This window comes from Apodemus sylvaticus, chromosome 17, assembly GCF_947179515.1.
Source record: "Apodemus sylvaticus chromosome 17, mApoSyl1.1, whole genome shotgun sequence".
In the NCBI taxonomy this organism is placed as follows: domain Eukaryota; kingdom Metazoa; phylum Chordata; class Mammalia; order Rodentia; family Muridae; genus Apodemus; species Apodemus sylvaticus.
In genome coordinates, this window is record NC_067488.1 from 69,376,454 (window position 1) to 69,399,704 (window position 23,251).

At 50.2% G+C, this 23,251-nt stretch overlaps 1 protein-coding gene across 2 annotated transcripts in view; it reads left to right on the top strand.

The window, feature by feature from the left end:
• The first annotated feature begins 1,394 nt into the window (after positions 1 to 1,394).
• The window catches only part of Galnt6 (polypeptide N-acetylgalactosaminyltransferase 6), a 42,551-nt gene continuing 20,694 nt past the window's right edge, over positions 1,395 to 23,251 (top strand). The window contains exons 1-5 of one of the 2 annotated variants that reach the window (XM_052160827.1): positions 1,395 to 1,887; positions 2,428 to 2,689; positions 11,862 to 12,089; positions 15,991 to 16,577; positions 18,267 to 18,439. In XM_052160827.1, coding sequence (XP_052016787.1) covers positions 16,087 to 16,577; positions 18,267 to 18,439 — 664 coding nt within the window. In that variant the 5' untranslated portion in view covers positions 1,395 to 1,887; positions 2,428 to 2,689; positions 11,862 to 12,089; positions 15,991 to 16,086. The remainder of the gene's footprint in view (positions 1,888 to 2,427; positions 2,690 to 11,861; positions 12,090 to 15,990; positions 16,578 to 18,266; positions 18,440 to 23,251) is intronic. The other variant, XM_052160826.1, reaches the window with a different exon arrangement.

Sequence of the window (23,251 nt, forward strand, 5' to 3'; positions counted from 1 at the left end):
AGGAGCCACAGAGATGACAGGGACAAGTTCTGTAGAAGTTTGAACCCCCAGTCCTTGTCTCCAGTGTGAAGGGATGGGGGCACCTCCTGAGCCACTAGAGGGTCTCTGTTATTATGCCAACAGTGAACAACACCCACCCCCCTTTCTACACCCTTCACCTAAGTGAAAGAGCTGGGAAAGCTCCCACTGTGGTCGCTGGCCTTCCCAGAATGCCTCTGGTCCCCTCTGAGCACTCAACTCAACCATGAGGTGTTGGGTCCTGTCCTCTGAGCCTTCGAGACTCAAAAATGCAAAGCCATTTTAACATCAACCAAAACAGAAAGATCATCAGCATTCCATGTTTTTCCATTGTTTGGAGGCAGATTATCAATATTCAGCCCAAGTTGCCTTTCACTGTGTTGTCTGCAACTCCAGGTCCTCCTGCATTAGCTTCCCAAATGCTGGGATCATAGGCACCAATGTCTACCAGAAGCAAAAAAATGTATCCGAAGTCGGGTATCATGATATATCACTTCTGTAATCTCAGAACTGCAGAGGCAAGGCCAGAGGATATATATATATATATAAATTCCATAACTTGCCCCAAGAAACCTGACGTCCCTAATCATCAGGAAGTAGCTTACACCCCCTCTCTCCTCTGGCTTTTTCTCTCCAACCTACTGTTGGGGTTTGTAATAAAAGTTGGGATGTAGAAGTATAAGAACCCAATAAAGTAATAAAAAAATGGAAAAAAAGGCCAAAACCCAACTATACTATTATAACATGTAGGGAGTTTCAAGACTACCTTTGTCCACTGAGACTCTTTCTCAGAAAACACACGAGGGCTGGAGAATTGGTTTGTCAGTGAGGAACACTTGCTGCTCACTGCTGTATGGACCGGGATTCAGATCCCATCACCCTGTAAAAGCTGGGCATCTGCCTCTAACTTCAGCTCTGAGAGATTATATGCCTTCTGACTGTGTGCTTAGAGGGTCACATACATATAAATGAATAAATACAATCTGTCTTTTAAAATCACCAAGTATTTGGAGACTCCTGTTTTACTAGAATAAGGACCCAGAAAATTACATCAGGGTGGTAGGCTCAGAACCCATGAGCAGTCACTGTCCTGGTGACAGGACCATTCAGAATCAGACATGGGTTTAAGTAATATTTATTTATTTATTTATTTAAGATGCGATCTCCTAGATAGCTCAGGTTGGCCTGGAACTAAAGATCTCCCTGCCTCAACCTTCTGGAGCGAGGATTTTAGGAGTGTGCCAAGCTACCTGTCTCGGAATCTGCATTTCTAACCACCTCGAAGGTGTTCTGCACTTCCGGACCTCATTTCTGAAACTGACTCTGCAGCGGTTGTCAGCCCCTCCCATCGACCATCCGGTAGCAGGAGTACCGGGACTGGGGTTGGGTTGGGTGAGGCCCGGCACTTGCCAGTTGGCAGCTGGATGTGTGGGGAAGTGATCTGTTCTCAACCTCAGACGCCTGGGACCAAGCCTCGGGACTCGCCGCCGCCCAGCAGGTCCCGCGCTGCTGGCCTCGGGCTCTGGGCTCCGCAGCCCCTCGGCCTCCGAGCCCGCACGTTGCACACCGTGGCTCGCTGCCCTCCCGCTGCGGTGCCGATAGCATGAGATGGAGATAGCCTAGGATAGCGGTGGCTTGGGTTGGCGGTTGCCTGGGGTGGAGCTGCCCGGCGATGCGGTCTGGCCTCCAACCCTGCACCCAATGTTAGCAGAGGCGCACGCAGAAGCGCGAGCTGAGTCCCAGCACTTGCCCGAGAGGGGCGGGGCGTCATCCTCGACAGGACCCGCCCCGGACCCGCCCTCCCGGCCGCCCCGTCGGGAAACCCACGAGCAGCTCGGCGGCAGCGGCGGCTCTGCCTCGGCGCGATAGGTAAGCAACAATTGGGCGCGACCCCGAGGTGCCCTCGGACCTGGCAGCCCCCTGCTCCTCGGGGACTCCCCGCCGTCCTCCTCCCCAGCCCCCCTACAGTGAGACGAAGGGGCAGAGCCAGACTCATCCCCCCCCCCCGCCTTCGCTCTAAGCCCCGCGTGGTGAAATCTAGCGTCTTCCACGGTGGGACCCCTTCACCTCTGCGGTTGAGAAGCTGAGGGGCGAACGGCGAGCTCCGGATTCCCTCTTTCCCTCGCGCTCGCCCTGGTACCTACCGTGCGCCTCCCCAGATTTGACCACCTCCTGTGATCGAGAGGTGGGACTCCTTCCAGCCATATCGCCCCCCCCCCAGCAGAGGGGGACAAATCAGGAGAAGCGTCATTGGTGGGGGCCCCTCAGAGTCCTCGCATGATTGATCTCCCCTTGGATGCTTGGTGCGTTGGAGGAGTGGGGAACGACGGAGTTCTGTGGTATTGTGTAGAGTGTATGACTGTGACAGTCACCACCAACTTCCTGATTCTCCCTCCCTCGTGATGACAGAAAGGAGAATCCTCCTGCCACTTGCCCAAAGGCCAGTCATCCAGAGACTCCAGACCACTGCAGAGAGGACTCACATTCTTGTGTGGACACTGCTGGCGATTGCTTGCCTCAAAACTCAAAAAGGAACCCAGTCCTGAGCAGTACTCACCACAGTGGTCCGAGGGAGAGCTGTAAGGCTGCACTCTGAGCTCACCCCTCCAATGGCTGAGGTTAACGACAGACACACCAAAGAGCCTCCAGGGCTACCTTCGCTTCACGGCAGGTGTGTGTGTGTGTGTGTGTGTGTGTGTGTGTGTGTGTTACATAGGTCGCACTTTCCAGACAGGACGGCTGGTTCCCTGCTCGTCAGAGAAAAGCTAAGAAGGATGAGATAGGCAAATCATCATACGATGACTACTAGATCGAGGTTTTGAAATACGCTTTATTCAGATTGTGTAAGGGCAGCCTGTGTCATCGCAGGCGTACCTCAGCTCCGTTTCCTCACTGATGTCCTGTGCTTTATGGAACCCAGAGGTGGGGAGAGCAGGACCCCACAGCAAGTGAAACTCTGCTGCTGAATAATTACTGCCCACAGCTGGCACATGCCCAGCGAAAGGGAGGCCCCGTGGGTGCCAGGTGCCCTCTGAGATCAGAATTATCTTTGTCCACGTTCAACTGGGAGAAACCCGGACATGAGATCTACCCATAGGCTGAGTCCTGTTTGCATTGCCTAGAACAGAAGTCCTCGGGTTTGGGAGGGGCCGGTCCTCAGCTGAGAGCGGTTCAAGGGAAAGCTGTGGTGTATAATGAAGGCTGCAGGTGGCTGACTCAGCTCCGCCACTAATGTAGCTGCAGAACCTTGGCCACATCACGTAAGCATTCCAGGGCGGGGAGCAACTGAGAAGGGTGCAGGGCTTCAGGGCCAACTGAACGTAAGATGTGTCATCGTGTCGTGTCGTGGCTTTGGACGGCGAGCCTGGGTATGAGGTCAGCCTTTGGTCTTGCCTAGCTGTGTGCACATGGTGGAGCCGGCCTCCCCAAACCTTGGTTTCTGGAGCTGCGTGTGTAACTCAGTTGGCAGAGTGTGCCTAGTGTACATAAGGCTCTGGGTCCAGTCTCCGGCATTGGCTAAACTGGGCACGGTGGCGCGTGCCTGTAATGCCAGCCCTTGGGAGGTAGAGGCAGGAGACCCCAAAGTTCAAAGTCGTCCTTGGCTGTATGGAGAGTTTGAGGCCAGCCTGGGCTATATGAGACTGTCTCAGTGCAGAAGTGAAGACCAAACAAAACAGAAAATATAACTTGGGTGAGGCTTTTGTTTGTTGGTTGGTTTTATTCCATCTTTGTGTTTTGAGACAAGGTCTCTCTTCATAACCCAGGCTGGCCTAGAACTCACTCTGCAGAGCAGGCTGGCCTGGAACTCACTGTGTAGACTAGGCTGAGTTCCTGCTCACAGAGATCAGCCTGCTTCTGCCCCCCAAGTGCTGAGACTCAAGAAGTATGTCACTGTTATAGCCCAGCTGTTCAGGAGGGTAAAGCAGGGTTGCTTGAGCACAGGTGTCTAAGGTGAGCCTGTGTGACAGTGCGGCGATCATAGTCTGAGTCCTCAGAGCCAATGCCTTTTTTTTCTTGAAAAACCAAATGAAAGACAGTATTGCTCTAAACATCTCCCCAGTCTGGTGGACATATCCCATCATCTCCAGCTCTGGAAGTGAGGCTGAGTGCCCCAGGAAGTGTTCAGTACCAGAGGAACCCTGTAATGGCTGGGCCAGAGCTTAGGTGAACTTGGTTCCTCTGATAGCCTCAGCCTCTCTTTTGGAAAGGCCCAAAATGTCCATCCCCAGTGGACGGGGTGTGTGAGAATTTGAATCAGCAAGAGGTCGAGTGCAGGGCAGTGCCTGTCTCTGTGTGTATCTCAATGCTGTAATTGTGCTGGGAAAAGGCTCTTGTGGTAAACAAGGATGGGTTCAACCCAGGGAGAAAAGGGCTTTGAGAAGGATTCTGTGGGCACCTGAGAGCTCTGTGGCGTCAGGTTATTCTGCAGTATCTGGCCCAGACTGGTCCTGAGTCCTAGGGAGAGATGTGTGAGAAGAAACTCCATCCTTACCCTAACTAAGTTCTGCATCTAATGGCAAACAAGGGAACAGATAGGGAAGGAAGTGAGTACACACACACACACACACATACACACATACCACATGTACACACACATAAATACATATAATACACACACACTACATACACATGCACACACATACATACACATAATACACACATACCACACATGCACACACACATATGTACACATACATATACACACACTCCACACACACTCTACACTCATACACACATGTTCACACACATGTGCATGTGCCACACAAATATTCATGTGCAGTACACACAGGCACACACAGACACACCACACATGCACACATACTGCCCACACTCACACACACACACATGTTCACATATATGCATGCACACATCACACAATACTGTCCTTCATCTGGTTTTTCAAGAAAAAGAAGGCATTGGCTCCGAGGACTACACTACACACACCACATACACACATGCACACCACACATACACATCATACATGTGCATATACCACACATACATGCATGCATACTACCATGTACACCATCACACACACCACAAACACACTGCACCACACATACATACTACCCTCCCCACACACACATATTACCCACATATACATACTATACACGCACACATACTACACACATACACATACCACCAACACACATACCACACATACTATCCATGCACATACCTACTACACACACACACTACCCCTCCACATACTATCCCCCCACATACTACCCCCCACACATACATACTACTCGGCACATACTACCCACACACATGCACACCTCACACCTCTGTGCAGAGGAATATATACCTTGTGGGTGGGAGGCTGGCCAAACAGTCAGAACAAGAATTCTGGATGCAGACGCTTGGGAAACAGGACTTAAGGGTGGAGAAAGAAAGCAGGATCTCTATGTCTGGGCTTGTTCTCCATGAACCTAGTGGGAAAGTCCCACATGGAGCAAGCAAGTGTGGGGAGCCATCAGCTTTTGGAAGAAAGCTGCACACCCACCCCCGGGGGCAGCAGCACACCTTAGTGCAGAAAACTGTCTTTTCTTTGGTTTTTAGAGACAGGGTTCCCTTGAGCTTAGAGTTGCTCAAATTCTCCATGTAACTGAAGGTGACCTTGAACTCTGTAATTGTCTTTTTCTTTTTTTTTAATTAAAGATTTATTTATTTATTTATTTATTATATGTAAATACACTGTAGCTGTCTTGAGACACACCAGAAGAGGGCATCAGATCCCATTACAGATGGTTGTGATCCACCATGTGGTTGCTGGGATTTGAACTCAGGACCTCTGGAAGAGCAGTCAATGCTCTTAACTGCTGAGCCATCTCTCCAGCCCCCTCTAATTTTCTTCTTTAGATCCATTTATTTTTCTCTTATGTATGTGGATGTTCTTGCCTGCGCTCATGTATGCGTACCCTGTGCATGCCTGGTGCCCACCGAGGTCAGGAGAGGGCATTGGATCCTTGGGACTGGGTCTACAGGAGCAGCAGATGCTCTTAAGCACTGAGCCACCTCTCCAGCCCCTGACCTTGAACTCCAAATCCTCCATGTATACATTCCAAGAGTTGAGGATACAGGTGTAGGCTACCATGTCCTGCTATGAAGACTTTATTTTTTTAATTGAATTTTAAGTGTGTGTGTGTGTGTGTGTGTGTGTGTGTGTGTGGTCAGATCCCCCTGCAGCTCAGTTCACACTCAGGTGAGCTATCAGATGCAGGAGCTGGGAACTGAAGTTGGTTCTCTGCGAGAGCAGTGAGCACCCCTAACAGCGGAGCCATCTATCTCTTCAGCCCCAGAAGACTTATTGCAAAAAAGGACAAGTAACAATTTAGATGACTGTCAGTTTTGTTTTGCTTTGTTGAGACTTTAAGAAGGGAAAGGCAGCTGTGCCGAGCATCTGGCTAGGCTGGAAGGTAAGTTCCGACAGGACGCTGACTACTGGCTGATTTGCCACCATTAAATAGCCTTAGTCTAAAGGAACATAACCAGACCTTTGCTGATCACGAAGTAGAGACGCCCAATGCAAAGAGGCAATACATCGCACCCTCCAGGGCTCAGTAAAGCAGGGGCCGTTGGATAGCAGTTTTGAGTGGAGAGGAAGGGCACACGGAACATGGGGACAAACACAGATACCACACACAGACACACACAGATACACACACAGATACATAGACACAGAGACACACAGACACACATACACAGATATATGAACACACAGACACACAGAGACAGACACACAGACATCACACAGAGATATATACACACAGAGACACAGATACACACAGATACATAGATATGCAGACACACAGAGACAGTCACACAGACACCACGCACACACACACACACACACACAGATACATACACAGATATACTCAGACACACACACACAGATACATAGACAGACACACAGACACACATACAGATATATGGACACACAGACACACACAGATACATAGACACACAAACACAGACAGACACACAGACACCACACACAGATATACGCACACAGACACAGACACACACAGACACAAACACACACACACATACATAGCCACACAGACACATACACAGATACACACACACAGAGATATGGACACACAGACACACGCAGATACATAGACACACAGACAGCACACACAGATATACACACCCACAGACACAGATACACACAGATACATAGACATGCAGACACACAGAGACAGTCACACAGATACCACACACAGACACAAACACACATAGATTCATAGACACACAGACACATACACAGATTCACATAGACACAAAGATACACACACACAGATATATGGGCACACAGATACATATAAATACATAGACACACAGACACACAGACACCACACACAGATCCATAGACACAGCACACACCAACACACACAGATACATAGATATACAGAGACACACAGACACACACAGATACATGCACACAGATATATACACACAGATACATAGATACGTAGACACACAGATCCATAGACACACATACACACACCACATGCACACGACACTACCAACCCAGGAGGCAAGGCATAATCAGCAGGGTGTGGGAATGGGAGGGATGGACCATAGCAGATGTTGAAACGGACCGGGAATTAGGGGCTCTTGGCGAATTCCAGCGCTGCTGGAAGCTGTGGGCAACTGCTCAGATTAGCAGGCTCGGCTGGCAGCGTGTAGGCCTGAGGGCTACGGAGGGGAAGTTTCTGGCCATACTGGATGTCGAAGCTCAGTTCCCATCCTCTGGAGATAGCCTCAGCCATTGGGACCATCTGTCTTATGACCCCCAGCTTGTCTCTTCCTGCCCACCAGCCAGTGGTGACCAAGCTCAGTTCAGATTCCCTTTGTCCCTTCCTTCAAGCCCTTCAAGGTTGCAGAGGCCTTCCCTGGAGTCCTGGGCATAAAAAAAGATACCCAGGGCACCTGACCCAGCAGAGTCCCTGCAGACAAAACTCCTCTCTAGCTGCCTGTCATCTTGTTTTTGTGTGTGTGTGTCTTTTGCTTGGGGGTAAAACAACAAAGGAGTAAGAAACACCTTTGCATGCCAAACACGGATCCAGTTACACGGCACGGCGGTAAGGAAATCCTGTTAGGTTTTCAGTAGAAAATGTTTGGATAACTGTAGTTCCGTAAACTTAAAATGAACCTGGGTGTGCTGGCGGTGAGGGCGTTTTCTGATGGACTGGTTACTGAAATAGCTTTAATCTCATTCTTCTGGAGAATAAGCCACATGACTGTAGAGACAGTCCATGAAGTGTAAGTCATTGGTCAGGGGGTGGGAGCCTCTACCACCCTGTGGTCACACAAGGATCCCAGGATCTCAGGAGCAGGGGTGCTTCGGAGATTATTCAGTGGTCTTTTGATGCTATGACTACAGGAGAGGTCAGGTTGCTGGGCCAGATGACGAGAAAGTGTCATTGAAGAAGGAGGAAGAGGAGGAGGAAAAGGAGGAGAAGGAGGAGGAAGAGGAGGAGAAGGAGGAAGAGAAGGGAGAAGAGGAAGAAGAGGGGAAGGAAGGGGAGGAAGAAGGGAGGAGGAAGAAGAAGAAGAAAAGGAGGAGAAGGAGGAGGGAGAAGGGGAAGAGGAAGAAGAGGAGGAGAAAGAGGAAAAAGAGGTGGGAGAAAGAAGAGGAGGGAGGAGGAGGAAGGGGGCCAGACATTTAGCCAGACTGCGGCACCCTTCCCTCCAGGACCTTGCAAGCAGCCTGCTCCCTGTCCACCAGGATGTCTACCTCCGTACACCTATGCATTGGCCACAGGCCTCCGCCCATAGCTATTGAAGAGATCTGTAACTGAAACTGAGCCAGTTATCTTGAGCAAATATCCTGTATGGATGCCGTGGTGGCAGCTCCCTTCCCGGAGGCCACCTCTACTCTCTTCCTGAGGTATGCAGTTCATTCAATAAACAGGAAGAAACTTACCAAGAGGCCACCTGGCCAGGGCGTGTTGGAGTGGCTGACCCTGGCTTTCACTGGAGCCTGGACCTCTCTCCAGTCTTCCCAGGTTCAGCATCTTTAAGCATTTGATCCCTGAGAGAGATCAGAGAGAAGGGGGTGGCAGGGAGGGGGTTAGGAGTGGGAGGGGGGCCAGAAGAACCTAGTCCCTCTGTATACCTCCACGGTGGGGGGGGGGGGGGGGGGGTAAGAGTCCCAGGGACATAACAATGATCTGAGAACTGAATACAGGACCTGCTCCTGGGAGCTACTAGCTGTGTGTCACCAGTGAGGTCATCAAACCAAAGCCACACCCACAAAACAGGCTGCTGGGCACCCTGATGGGAGTCGGGCAGCAAGCTAAGAGTAACAGCCACCTAACCCAAATCCTTTCGGGAAGTGCACCCTGCGTCACTACAAAACCAGTGTTGAATGTTTAACCCCTCTAACCTGTTCCACTGATAAGAGGCTCAGTCACAGACTGCATACAACCGGTACTTCAGACCTAGCCAGTGATAGAACGTGAGATACGGCCGGGCCTTTGGAGTCCAGGAGTCCAGGTCCCTGGCAGCGAAGAGAAACAGGCAGGCTGTGATGAGAAGAAAAAACAAGCAGAGACAGGAGGCCAGGCGAGACTTACAGGTTCCTGGTGAAAAGCCCTTGCCTAGCCCTGTACGAAGCCCTGGGTTTGCGCCTCAGAACTGAGAACAGAGCTCCAAAGAGAGGTAGATAGAGGGAATCCATTAACTTTATTTTTCTTCTTCTTCTTCTTTTTTTTTTTTTTTTTTGAATTTGGTTTTTTTTGAGACAGGGTTTCTCTGTATAGCCCTGGCTGTCCTGGAACTCACTCTGTAGACCAGGCTAGCCTGGAACTCAGAAATCTGCCTGCCTCTGCCTCCCAAGTGCTGGGATTACAGGCGTGCGCCACCACTGCCCAGGCACTAACTTTATTATATTTATGAATTTTGTATAATCAGTTTTTCATATTCCTCCGCCAAAGATGATGTGACATCAGAGACCACATCCCACAAGGCATGTCGCCAGATGCAGCTTATGTATGTGTGGACAACTTAAAAGCCCCACGGTAGTTTTACACTTATACTAACATCAGAAGTTTAAAGCACGTGAGGTAACAAGAAGTACTGGACATGTGATCACTTAAACTTCAGTTAGCCTTCATTTAGAAATATAAATTCTAAAGGTCCTCGTGTCGCCCAGGCTGGTCATGAACTCTGTATAGCCAATATACCTGAACTTCTGAGCCCCCTGTCGCCACCTCCTGAGTGCTGAGGTTATGAGGGTCGCTGTGTCCAATTTGTGCAGCGCTGGGAACAGAGCCAAGGTGTGTTCTCAGTAAGCCCTTGACCCACCGAGCTAGGTCCCTAGCCCGTGTTCTAATTTTATATCAAGTAATGTTCATCATCTTCAATAGGATGAAATAATATTAAAAATCTGATTATTCGAAATTTATGAACTAAAAAGCAAAAAATAAAGTTTGCCAAGCACTCTTGTTAGAGCTGCAGCATTTATACCTCTGAGATCATTGAAGCTGAGAGCTGCCCTGAGACTTCAGCACATGCTGTCCCCATAAGAAATAGCCAAGAGGAGAGTTTAATACAGTAATGCAGCGTAGCTTGGGGGTTTGTTGTTTGTCTTTATAGAGCTAAGGAAGGCCTGCACTGGGCAAGTGCTCTACCACTGCGCTATGTCCCCAACACACCTGTTTTTAGACAGGGCCTTGCTTGCTATCTAACCCAGGCTTAGAACTTACTGTGTAGACCAGGCTAGACTTGGTCTTAGAGATCCACCTGGCTTTGTCTCATGAATGCTGAGATTAAAGATAGGCACCACCAGAGCTGTCTTTTTGTATTCTGGCCATTTTTAGGCCTAACTTTTATGTGTATGACTTCTTTGCCTGCATATGTGTCTGTGTACCACATGCATGTCTGGTGTCCTTGAAGACTGGAAGAGGGTGTTAGATCCCCTGGAACTGGAGTTGCGAGCTGTCGTGAGCCACCATATGGGTGCTGGGAACACAGCCTATGTCTTCTTCTTTTTTTGGTTTTTTTTTTTTTTGAGACAGGGTTTCTCTGTATAGCCCTGGCCGTCCTGGAACTCACACTGTAGACCAGGCTGCCCTTGAACTCAGAAATCTGCCTGCCTCTGCCTCCCAAGTGCTGGGAGTACAGGCGTGCGCCACCACTGCCCAGCAGCCTGTGTCTTCTGCAAGAACAGCCCGTGCTTTTAGCCGCTGTACCATCTCTCCAGCCTTCCTACTCCCATATTCTGACCATTTAAAGCCTTCTCGTGACGGTTTCCACACCCGGGCTACTTTACAGTGGCGGGTTGGAATCAGAATCTGAGTAGGCCCTGGGCTCTGCTCGAGGAAGCAGTGAGAACGGCTGGGGCCGCCCGTTCTGCTTGTTCCGTCTGGGAAGGCTTCCTCAACTAGGTTTGGGGCATCTTGGCTCTGACAGGCTGATGAGCGACAGACCCAAGGGAGGAAAAAGATCCAGGAGTGGAAGCTCTCTCACAGCAGGTAGGGCTGTGAGCACACGGGTGGCCCTGAGGGCCAGGCTGCATGGCCAGGACAGTAGGGCCATGCGCATGCGTATGCGCAGGACTTGGAAGGTGGATCCCACCGAGCCCAGAACTTAAGCAAGTTCTACATTAGAGGTTCTTCCTTTTCCAGAGCTGGTGGGGCTCACCCTCCTGGTTCTTGCTAAGCCCGATTCTAGGCATTCCATCCCACACCGATGGCCCCCAAAGCCCTACTCCATCTGTGCAACTGTGTTTTTTGAGGGGTGTCGGCCTGTTGCCGGCTTGCTGAGCCAACACTGTAGAGAGCAAGTCCCTTCCTGCCAAGTCTAATCACAGGTGTCTCGTTTCATTTCAGGATGTGGTTAGAACCTTGAGGAACTGCAGGTTCCAGAGAGAACACTTTAGACAGCCAGATTGGATCCAGAGAGCAGATGCTCAAGAGGACTTCAGTTTAATCCTACGTCTCCCTCTCCCCGGGGAAAATAAAAAGGACAAAGGTGTCCACCTCTACAAAGGACCACAGGCAGTGCCTGGATGAGGGTTCTGGAGTGACGAGTGACTCCAGGAGGCCTTCCTGGAGGAGGTGAGTCCTAGCCTGCCTCTCATGGCAGTGTTACTGAGCCTGTGTCTCTAGTTGTGCCCATGTTTATGGGAAGTAGACAGAAAGGTGGATGACATACAGGCTGCAGGGTGGCTCAAGGGACCTGCCTTATCCTTGGGAGCTCTGTCTGCACAGGCTCTAGGCTGAGGTCCACAGCTCAAGCAAAGCCTCTAGAGCTGGCCCCTAGCATAGCTCAGCCCCTGGGACAGAGCCTCCGCACACAGTCCTGATTCCCTTGAAGCCTTCATGACACCTGTAGGGAATCCTGCCTTTCTTGACTGACTGTGCTGCCTGTTGTCTGCCCATTAACTTGAAGAGGAGTATGGGAAGGCTCAAAGGGCCAGACAGCCTTGGCTGCTCCCTCCTCCCTGGGTAGGAACTTCTGGACCGTTTAATTTTCTCTTCTTTTTTTAAGTTTATGTGTATGAATGTTTTGCCGGCATGTACGCCTGTGTACCCCTTGGGCGTCCGGTGCCTGTGAGGCTGGAACACAGCATCAGATCTCTTAAGCTGGAGTTAGAGTAGTAGAGACCTGTCACGTGGGTGCCGGGAATCAAACCGGGGTCCTCAGAGCAGCCATTGGTGTTAACTGCTGGGTTGTCTCCCCGGGACCTCCCATTTCTTCTTCTTCTCTCAGGAGTCTTACATCCCTCGGGGATAAGGGTTGAGTCACACACCCCAGGGTGTGCCTGTGTCCCACTTAAGATCCAAGCAAGGCTTGGGGTGCCACCTCTGCCTTCAACGTGGTGGCTCTCTGGGTCAGATCTCCATCTTACCCGATGGTCAGGGTGCTGAGCTGGTCCATGCTCACCTCAGCAGCTCCCAGCCGTGTGCTCTTCTTCCTGGGAAATCCTGTGCTGTTCCTCATTTCTCAGCAAGTGGCATGAAGGCAGTTCTGGGCTTCAGCCCCACCTGCAGGCGACCTCTGATTCTCTTGGACTTCCTGTCCCCTGGACAGCTTGGAGAGTGCTTGGCTTGTCCCGGCAAGCCCACCTGAACTCAGGCGCCTGGCCCAAGCTTTTCCCAGCGTGGCATTCTGGCCTTCCTCCTCCATTTGCCATTTCTACGACTCCTCCTTCCATCCAAAGACCCCCCCCTTACACTCTTGCTGCACAATCTGGAAGCTCACTTCCCCAACTAACTGTGCCCCCCCCCAAGGGGACCCCTGTCCCATCCCTGCCTTTCCCTAGTCCTAGAGTCTCAGGCACACAGCAGGCCTTCCACACATATCAGCAGATTCAATACGTGCCTCGCAGTTCATGCTACAAAACAGGAGGGTTTTTTAGAGTTATTTTGTGGGTGTGGGTGTTTTGGTTGCACGTTTGAATGTATGCCACATGTATGCATGCCCTTGGGGACCAGAAGAGGGTGCCGGATCCACAGTTACAGCCGGGTGCCAGCTGTCATGTTTGTTTTGGGAACTGAACCCAGAACCTCTGCAAGAACAGTTAGTGCTCCTAACCGCTGAGCATCTTTCCAAACTCAAAACAAGAATTCCTTTCATTTTGATAACACTATGAAAGAAACTATCTGTCTCCCCAGCTCTGAGTGAGACTGTTGGCCATTGAGTCTATACTGACCATGGGGTTGCCCTCCATGGGCAAGGGCCTCCCAACACCAGGCAGGCACTGTAGTGTTAAATAACAGCCCTTATTTTTTCTTCAGTGCAGACACAGGATCAGGGTGGGGCAGTGGTCACTATCTCAGTAACCAGGCTGGTTACTACTACAGCCCAGCCCAGAGTCATTTTTGGTTTTTGTTTTGTTTATAAGGACTCACATATTTATTATATGTGAGTATATTTATTATATGTGAGTACTGTTGTTGCCTTCAGACAACAGAAGAGGGCATCAGATCTCTTTACGGATGGTTGTGAGCCACCATGTGGGTGCTGGGATTTGAACTCATGATCTTTGGAAGAGCAGTCGGTGTTCTAACTTGCTGAGCCATCTCTCCAGCCTCCCAGAGTCACTTTTAAGAAAAACACCCAAGGTGTGATGACAAGGCTCTGGCTAAGGCACACGTTCCTGAGGGTAATTTCTGGGAAAGTGCACAGGGATTTATTGATTATAAGAGCAGAAATACCTGAGGGCTTAGACGATGTCAGGATTTCTGCTGTGGGTTTTGCATGCATCACCTGACTTAATCCCCAACACAGCCAACCTGTTGGTTGTTAGTGACCCAGTTTGAGGAAATCAAGGCTTAGAGGGATAAATCGCCCAAGGGTCACACAGGCTAATGATGAAATAACGATTTTGAAAACATAGCTGTGCATGGAGATAAGACTGTCCAACTTCTGAAAGATGTTTTCTGTTCTCTCTCAATCCTGTACCGACTCTAGCAGGAGGTGCTCCTCTGAATGGGGGGGAACAGCCTGTGGCTGCGTCTCTGGCCACCAGCATGCATCAGCTAGTGATCATCATACTAGCTAAGCTCTCCGGGTACTTACTTCTGAGCTCTTTGGCCTGGGGTGCTAGCTGATGGGCACCCCTCGGCCTAGTTCTACCTGGAAGGTGTTGTCATAGAACCTTAGATTTAAAACAATTTAAAAATTATCTGAGCTAGAATTAGTGGCTTATGATTTCGGCTTGTGGGAATGGAGACAGGAGAATCACTAGGCGCTACTAGGAGCTACATCGTGAGATCCTGTCAAGAAATAAATAATTGCTTCTGAAGGCAGAGGTAGGCAGGTCTCTCTGAGTTCAAGGCCAGCCTGGTCTACAGAGTGAGTTCTAGGACAGCCAGGACTACACAGAGAAACCCTTTCTTGAAAAAACAAACAACAGAACACACACACATATGTGTGTATATGTGTGTATATATATGTATGTATGTATATATGTGTGTATATGTGTATGTGTATATTTATATGTATATGTGTATATGCATATATGCATGTATTTGTATGTATATATGTCTGTATGTGCATATATGCATGTATGTGTGTATATATATGTATATATGTATATATGCATGTGTATTTATGTGAATGTATATGTGTATATGTGTATATATGCATATGTATGTGTGTATATATGTACATATACATGTATATTTATGTGTGTATATGTATGTATATATGTGTATGTATGTGTGTGTATGTATGTATGTACGTATGTATGGTAAGTGAGTAAACACAGGTGAGTCCATTGACCTGGCTAATTCATACATTTTTGTCTTCAGAAACTGGCTTCATTCTCTGCCTCTTCGCGGCTTCCCCACACACTATATTCACAAACATCATCTTTAACGTGGGCATATTTTTATAACTTTGGCAGTAGCAGCACACCGCATCTCTCTGTGGCTTGCCCGTTCACCCCACTGCTCTGGTAGCTGTTGTTTCATGGCGAGGCAGTCTGTTCCTTCTGCTGCTGCAGAAGCTTCCCAAGCCGCCCTTCCCATCAACACTGCTTTGGGCGTTCTTGCCTGGGCCTCCAGGGTCACACAAACCAGTTTATCTGACTCTCCCAGTGAGCCAGGCATGGTGGTATATGCCTCTCATCCCAGTACACAGGAGGTTGAAGGCCAGCCTGGGCTAATTTAGCAAAACCCTGTCTCAAAGTCCAAAACAACCTAGGGATGAAAGCATAGGTGTTCACAGAGTTCCTGCCTCGGTCGGACCCTCTGAGCCATGTTGACCAATGTGTTTCAGCTGAACTTTATTTTAATGCCAAGCTGTTTCCCAAAGCAGTTTCTTCCAGGTAAGAGAGACCCAGACCTGGTTTTCTCAGTTTACAGCAAAAGGAAATTTAGGCACCAGGATGCTGTGAGTGCGCAAAGGTGATACCACTGTTCTCCACTGAGCCACGCCCAGGCCCCGAGTCCCTAGCCCCCTGCCCATCTCTGCAATGGCTAATTTTTCTTGTATTCCCTCTTTTCTCAGGCTGAGCCCCAGGAGTGGCTACCCTGGGGAATCAAGCTACTTCCAAAGTGAGGTGTAAGACTTGGAGCCAACCGTGCCGAGGTCCTGGTTGGGAAGATGAGGATCCTCCGAAGGCGCCACATGCCCCTGCGCCTCGCCATGCTGGGCAGTGTCTTCATGCTTTTCCTCTTCGTCCGACAGAAGGATGTAAGCAACCGGGAGCAGGCCGTGGAGAAGCCGTGGCTGAAGTCCCTGGCAGGTCAGAAGGACCATGTCCTGGACCTCATGTTAGGTGCCGTCAACAACATTAGAGACGTCGTGCCCAAGCTGCAGATCAGGGCTCCAGAACCCCCACGAACCCTGGTCTCCACGAACCACTCCTGCCTTCCGGGGTTCTATACCCCTGCTGAGCTGAAACCCTTCTGGGACCGGCCACCTCAAGATCCCAACAGCCCTGGGGCAGATGGGAAAGCATTCCAGAAGAGAGAATGGACCGATCTAGAGACCCAGGAAAGGGAAGAAGGTTACAAGAAACACTGCTTTAATGCCTTTGCCAGCGACCGCATCTCCTTGCAGAGGTCCCTAGGGCCAGACACCCGGCCTCCTGAGTAAGTATTGCACTCGTAGAATTCTCCAAGACCAGAGCCTTCTCAGAAGTGTGGCCAGGAGGGCTGTGGTCATTGGCCAGTTGTCAGGAAGAAAGCTGAAGGGGGGTTGAAAATAGCCAGGGATTTCCCTTAAGACATCTTTTCTTTCGCTGGCAAATTGCTGTGATTCCAGGGGCTGGAGTTCAAGATTATTATGGTATGGCAGAGACCCATAGGGACCCATGAGACTGAAACACAGTCATGGAGGGACACGGAACACAGAAGAAGGGAGCTGGGGCTGCAGAACAGGATCTGGCACAGGGCACCGGGAGGTGCTGGGACTGAGCTGTGGTTTCTGCAGCCCTGCCCTCAGGATGTTGAGCCCACCATCAGGGCCTCTGGTGAGAGAGAGAGACATCTCCTGACCGCTGCTGTGTTGGTCTGGAAGGTCCCCACCCCTGGGTCCCCCACGACACAGGCCCACCAAGAGTCAGTCCAACTTAAAGCTCTTTACATTATTGGCTTTAGAAAGGGAGATGCACGTTTGGATCTTAGAGCTGTCCCCACCCTGATATGTCACCCTGCCCCCCCCCCACTACACTCTCACTGTGTCCCGATGAAAGATGTTTTTGTCTTCCACACTTAGCCACTGACCTTTTCAACTAAAGAGTTAGTTGGAAAAGAAACAAATCCAGGAACCTGGGGTTCCTCAGGCTTGAACGGTGTATTATATAAGACCCTACAAATTGCAGCTTGAGGTATTAGGAACTTGTCAGCAAAGGACATTGTCATAGGGGCAGCCAGGGCAGGCAGCTGAGGAAGCCCCATGGCTTCTGACTGTGGTACAATAGCTTTCTGACAAGGACTGAATCAGGGTGTCACAAGTCCATAATCCCAGTACTTCAGAGGCTGAGGCATGAGGACTGCAAATGTGAGAGCACTGGTTTTCAGTGGGAGACCCCACCACCCACCCCCACCGACCCCTACCCACCCCCATCCACCCCCACCTCTCCCACCCATCCCCGTACTCCCCCCCCCACCATTGTCTCCACAAAACAAATAGGGATTTCAGCTGTGTGGTCCTTGAAACTCAGGATCGGAGTCCTTACAGAGTCTAGATGGCAGGATAGCCAGGTGTAGCACAATGGTTGCTGGAGATGGTTGGGGAAGGTCCCGGAAGTTGCCAGTGTTGGTAGAGTCAGATCACAAGGATTCAGAGAGGGCTTAGAAGTGTGGATCAGAAGGACCTTTTCCTCACACTGAATGGTGATGGCAGATTGTCCTCAACTAAACATTTGCCATTAATGGCTCGGCCCTCTGGGATCTGTGGACCAGATCGCATCCTCTGCAGTGCCCAAGGTGCACGGTGAGTCAGTCACAGGAATACTGGGCCTGAGAGCAAAGTGCGAAACTTGGGGATGGGAAGTAGGGTACCTGAGCTAGTCCAGGGGGTGGTTTGGAGGGGGCTGGTTAGTTACTTGCAGAGTGTAGGAGGATGTAGCCACAGGAGATGAGCAGCTGTTCCCAAGCACATGGGGGGGGGGCTGGAGATTGGTGATTGGGCATGCGCGCGCATGCGCGCTTGTGCTCTGGGGTAAGGGGGTCGGGGGAAATGGTTGGAGAGCTTTAGACAGATCTTCATTTCCCCTTGTGGAACGCCACCCCACCCCCGGCACTTAGAGAGCTGTGTCCATCCTTCCATCTGTTCAGGTGTGTTGACCAGAAGTTCCGGCGCTGCCCGCCATTGCCCACCACCAGTGTAATCATTGTGTTCCACAATGAAGCCTGGTCGACTCTGCTGCGCACAGTATACAGCGTCCTGCACACCAGCCCTGCCATCTTGCTGAAGGAAATCATCCTGGTGGATGACGCCAGCACAGATGGTAAGACTAGTGGGTCTGAGGAGGAGTGGGGCTGGCTGGTCCGAAGAGGGGTGGGGCTGGCAGGTCTGAGGAGGGGTGGGGCTGGCTGGTCCGAGGAGGGGTGGGGCTGGCAGGTCTGAGGAGGGGTGGGGCTGGCTGGTCTGAGGAGCGGTGGGTCCTGAGGCTTATGAATTGCCCGTGTCGTAAAGACAGCAGAAGGTGGGATAGAGCATAGAGACCACGGTCCTAGAGCCTGGAACTCAGCCACACCACTCAAAGCAGCAGGGGCCTCCAAGCTCCCTGTTGGAAGTCACATGCATGCCTAACTCCATGTGAGAGGACAGCAGAGTGACTTACACAGCAACTGCACTTGCTGCTGAGCCTGGTGAACTGAATTTGAACCCGAGCCCCCCAGGCTACCAGCTCTCCCTGAGGGCTGTGAGTGTACAAACAGGCACATACTGCTAAATAGGGAAAGAAAGGGTGGGGAGGGAAGGGGCGGAATGGAGGAGGGGAGAGGGCAGCTGGCTGGGAGTTCGGGCCTTCCTGGTTTCCAAATCTCTCTGCTAGGCCTGAAGGCTTCCCCTGGGAAGCCCTTTCTGCCCTAATTGTTAACAGGGAAGATTTCTCAGCGAGTTTCACCTTCCCATCAATTCCATAGTATTCAGTACCCGGCTCTGACCTAGACATACATAAGAGGAAAAAAGAAAGGCCCCCTGAGGAGGCTAATGAAGGTTCAGAGCACTGGGGAGAAGGGCGGGAGCACTCCTTTAACCAATCTGAAATGACATGGACGTGAGAGTCCAACCGTGGGAAATCAACTCCATCTCTGACTCTGCTCCGGGCCTCCCTCAACTCCACTTTCTTTTCCTGCAAATGGGCACACTTGACTCCTTCCTATGGTAGGCGAGGGGCATAAAACCAGTGATAGGACGGGGAGCCGCAGGACCGGCATCTCCCGGGAGCTCTGTCTGTATGCGGTGCTTTACTCAGAGCATAGGAAGAGTGCATTGTGGGAGTGTGTGGCCAGGAGATGTCATGTCTGCCTGGCATGGCTGTGACTGCTTCGTAATGGGGGCTGGAGCTGGGCCTTAAGGCTGAGTGTCCAAGGAAGGAACTTCAGGTGGAGGGTGTTCCTGGAAGATTGTGAGCCGAGTCCTAGAGACAGGAGATGTTCGTTGGGGAGACTGGGAGTGGCTGGAGTTTAGGTTCATCAGAGGAAGTAAGATTGGAAAAATCCAGGCTGGAGAGATGGCTCAGCGGTTAAGAGCACTGACTGCTCTTCCACAGGTCCTGAGTTCAGTTCCCAGCAACCACATGGTGGCTCACAACCATCTGTAATGGGATCCAATGCCCTTTTCTGGTGTGTCTGAAAAGAGCAACAGTGTACTCACATACATAAAATAAATAAGTCCTTTAAAAGGATTCAAGGGGTAGGTGAAGGGGATGGGAAATAAGGGAGGGAGGTGGAGAGTAGGGGGTGGTTGAGATGCTGGAATCGAACCCAGGACTTTGCATAGTAAACAGGTTCTCTTCCTGTTGCTGTCATAAAGCACCCTGAGACTGGAAAGATGGTTCAGCTGTCAAGAGCACTGGCCTCACCTTCGGAGGTCCCAGGTTCAATTTTCAGCACCCACATGATAGCTCACAACTATCTGTAACTCCAGTTCTATGGGATCTGATGTGGGTGTGTACATGGGGCACAGGCATGCAAGCAGGCAAAACACCCAGGTACACAGGGGAAAAAAAGAAAACACTCAGGAAAAAAAAAAAGCAATTCAAGAGAGAAAGGGTTAATTTAACTTTGAGTTCAAGGTTATGGTTCACTGTGGCAGAGGACTGTGGTCCAAAGTCTGTCCTTCATCCTCCCAAAACCCCATTCCTGGTACCAGTATCTGTCATAGTTGGGATTTCTAGTGTTGTGATAAAACACCATGACAAAAAGCATGTTGTTTTTTTTTTTGTTTGTTTTGTTTTGTTTTTGCTTGTTTGTTTCAAGAAACCAAATAAACCCAAAAGAAAGGGTTCGTTTCAGATTCTAATTGTTGTCTGCCATGAAGGGAAGTCGGGGCAAGAACCGAAGGCTTTCAGACCCAGAGGAAGGAACTGCAGCGGAGGGTGTAGGGATACTACTTAAGGGTTTCCTTGCACAGCTTGCTCAGCCTGCTTTTATAACCCAGGACCACCTGACCAGCGGTGGCCCCACCCACAGTGATCTGGGCCCTCCCACATCCATCACTACGGAACTGTCCCACAGGCTTTGGTCTACAGGCCAGCCTCATGGAGGCTTTTTCTTATTTGTGGATCCTTCTCCAATATCTCTAGTTTGTGTCAAGTTGATAAAAGGGAGAGAAAGACCAACCAGGACAGTAGCTTTTCATAGCAGTCAAACACCCTTTGTTCTTAAATACAGTGTGTGTGTGTGTGTGTGTGTGTGTGTGTGTGTGTGTCTGTCTGTCTGTGTGTGTGTGTCTGTCTGTCTGTCTGTCTGCCTGCCTGCCTGTCTGTCTGGTTTTTAATTATGTGTATTATACATACATGTGTGACTGGGTGAGGGTATGGACATGTGAGTGAGGGTGTCCTAGGAAGCCAGAGGATCCCCTGGAGATGGAGTTACAGGTGGTTCTGAGCAGCATCTCATGTGGGTGTTCAGATCCACACTGAGGTCCCCTCTTCAAGAGCAGAACATGCTCTTACCATGAAGCCATCTCCAGATTCCAGACCTGTGTTCTCTCTGGTCACCTCCTGTGTTTGCCTGTGGCTCCTCCTCCTCCTCTTCCTCCTCCTCCTCCTCCTCCTCCTCCTCCTCCTCCTCTTCCTTCTCTTCCTTCTCCTCCTTCTCTTCCTTCTCCTCCTTCTCTTCCTTCTCCTCCTTCTCTTCCTTCTCCTCCTTCTTTTCCTCCTCTTCCTCCTCCTTCTCCTTTTCTTCCTCTTCCTCATCCCCTTCTTCCTCTTCTTCCTCCTTCTCTTCCTTTTCCTCTTCCTCTTCCCCCTCTTCCTCCCCTTCTTCCTTCTTCTCTTCTTCCTCCTCTTCCTCCTCCTCTTTCTCCTCCTCCTTTCTCTTCTTTTCCTCCTCTTCCTCCTCCTTCCTCTTCTCCTCTTCCTCATTTTCCTTCTGTGTATGTGTCTTGCCTGCATGTATGTCTATGAGCTGTGAGTGCACCTGGCACCCTTAGAGGTCAGAAGATTCCCTGGAGTTACAGATGATTGAGAGTCTCCTTGAGGATGCTGGGAATCAGACTTGCATCCTCTGTAAGAGCATCCAGAATTCCTAACCACGGTGCCATCTCTCCAGCCCCACCCCTTGCTCTTAAGGCCACTTCTATCCTCTCTAGATTCTCACCTGAGAACTCTAGCTGGTCCCTCTCATTTTCTGGGTCCCGCTTTGAGAATGTGTGCTATTTCCCTGACTGAATGTCCTTGCCCACAGTGACAGTCACTGCCACAATGTCTGCATGTGATCCTAGGGGCTGTTCACACTATCCGAAATGCCCTTCCCCAGGCCTGACTCTGGTGCTGTTCGCTGGGAACAGAAAACCAACCTTTGCACGTCTATCCACACAGGATAAAATTGCCCTCCCATTTGACTGTTTGATCAGATTAATTGGCTCTCGTTACACACACAAAAGAGCTGTGTCTCTGAGGGACAGTGTTCCTGCTTTCTGTCCTCCTACCCAGGTGCCCCACAGCAGCCCTGGAACCATGAATATGAATATTTGATACTTGGGGGAGGAGACCGTGTGCCAGGCTGAGGGTTTTTTATTCCTTGGCACAAGTTAGAACCAGAGCCCAGACTTCACTTTTTACTACCCTGTCTTCTTGGAGCTTAATTTTTTTTTAGTTGAAAAGACAGAAAATTATATTTTATATGTTTAAATTTTTCATGTGTGTGAGTGTCTTGCTTGCATGTATGTCAGTATACCACATACATACCTGGTACCCATGAAGGCCAGAAGAGGGCACTGTGTCCCCTGAGCTGGAGTTAAGGATGATTGGGCACCACCCTGTTGGGACTGGGAAACAAGCCCAGTCCTCTGCAAGAACAGGAAGTACTCTTAGTTGCAGGGCATCTAATAGCTTTTTTTATAGAATGTTTTTAAAATTTATTTATTTATTATATGTAAGTACACTGTAGCTGTCTTCAGAAACACCCGAAGAGGGCGTCTGATCTCATTACATATGGCTGTGAGCCACCATGCAGTTGCCGGAATTTGAACTCAGGACCTCTGAAAGAGCAGCCAGTGCTCTTAACTGCTGAACCATCTCTCCAGCCCAAGGATTTTTTTTTTTATGTATACGTGAATATGTCTACGTGTGGATAGGTGCATGAGTGTAGCCCCCACGGAGACAAGAAGATGGTTGGAGGTAGTCGTGAGCTGCCTGAAGTGGGTCTGGGAACCACATTTAAGTCCCTGCCAGAACAGTGAGGACTCTTACCCACTGCCCGGCCTCTCCAGCTGCCAGACACACATAACAAACACCTCTGCTCTCTAAGTCAACTCCCTGGCACCTGTAAGACATTGTTAGTAGAGGTACCTCATTGCAACAGGCTAAGGCAGGAGAACTCTGAGCCTGAGTCCAGCCTGGACCACGTGGTGACACCATGTCTTTAAAAAAGATAAAAGCCAAGCTCACAAAGAAATTATCTGATTGACAGTTTTAAGTGATAACTCTGAGGCCCAGGGGTGAGGAGTGAGGAGCTAGGGGAGAGGGGGAGAGGGGGAAACCAAGAATAAAATTCAGTCAGTACAGTGCTTGCTTAGCATGCATAAGACCCTGGTTCAACCCACAGTGTGGCATTAACCAAGCATGACAGCACATGACCGGGTGCCA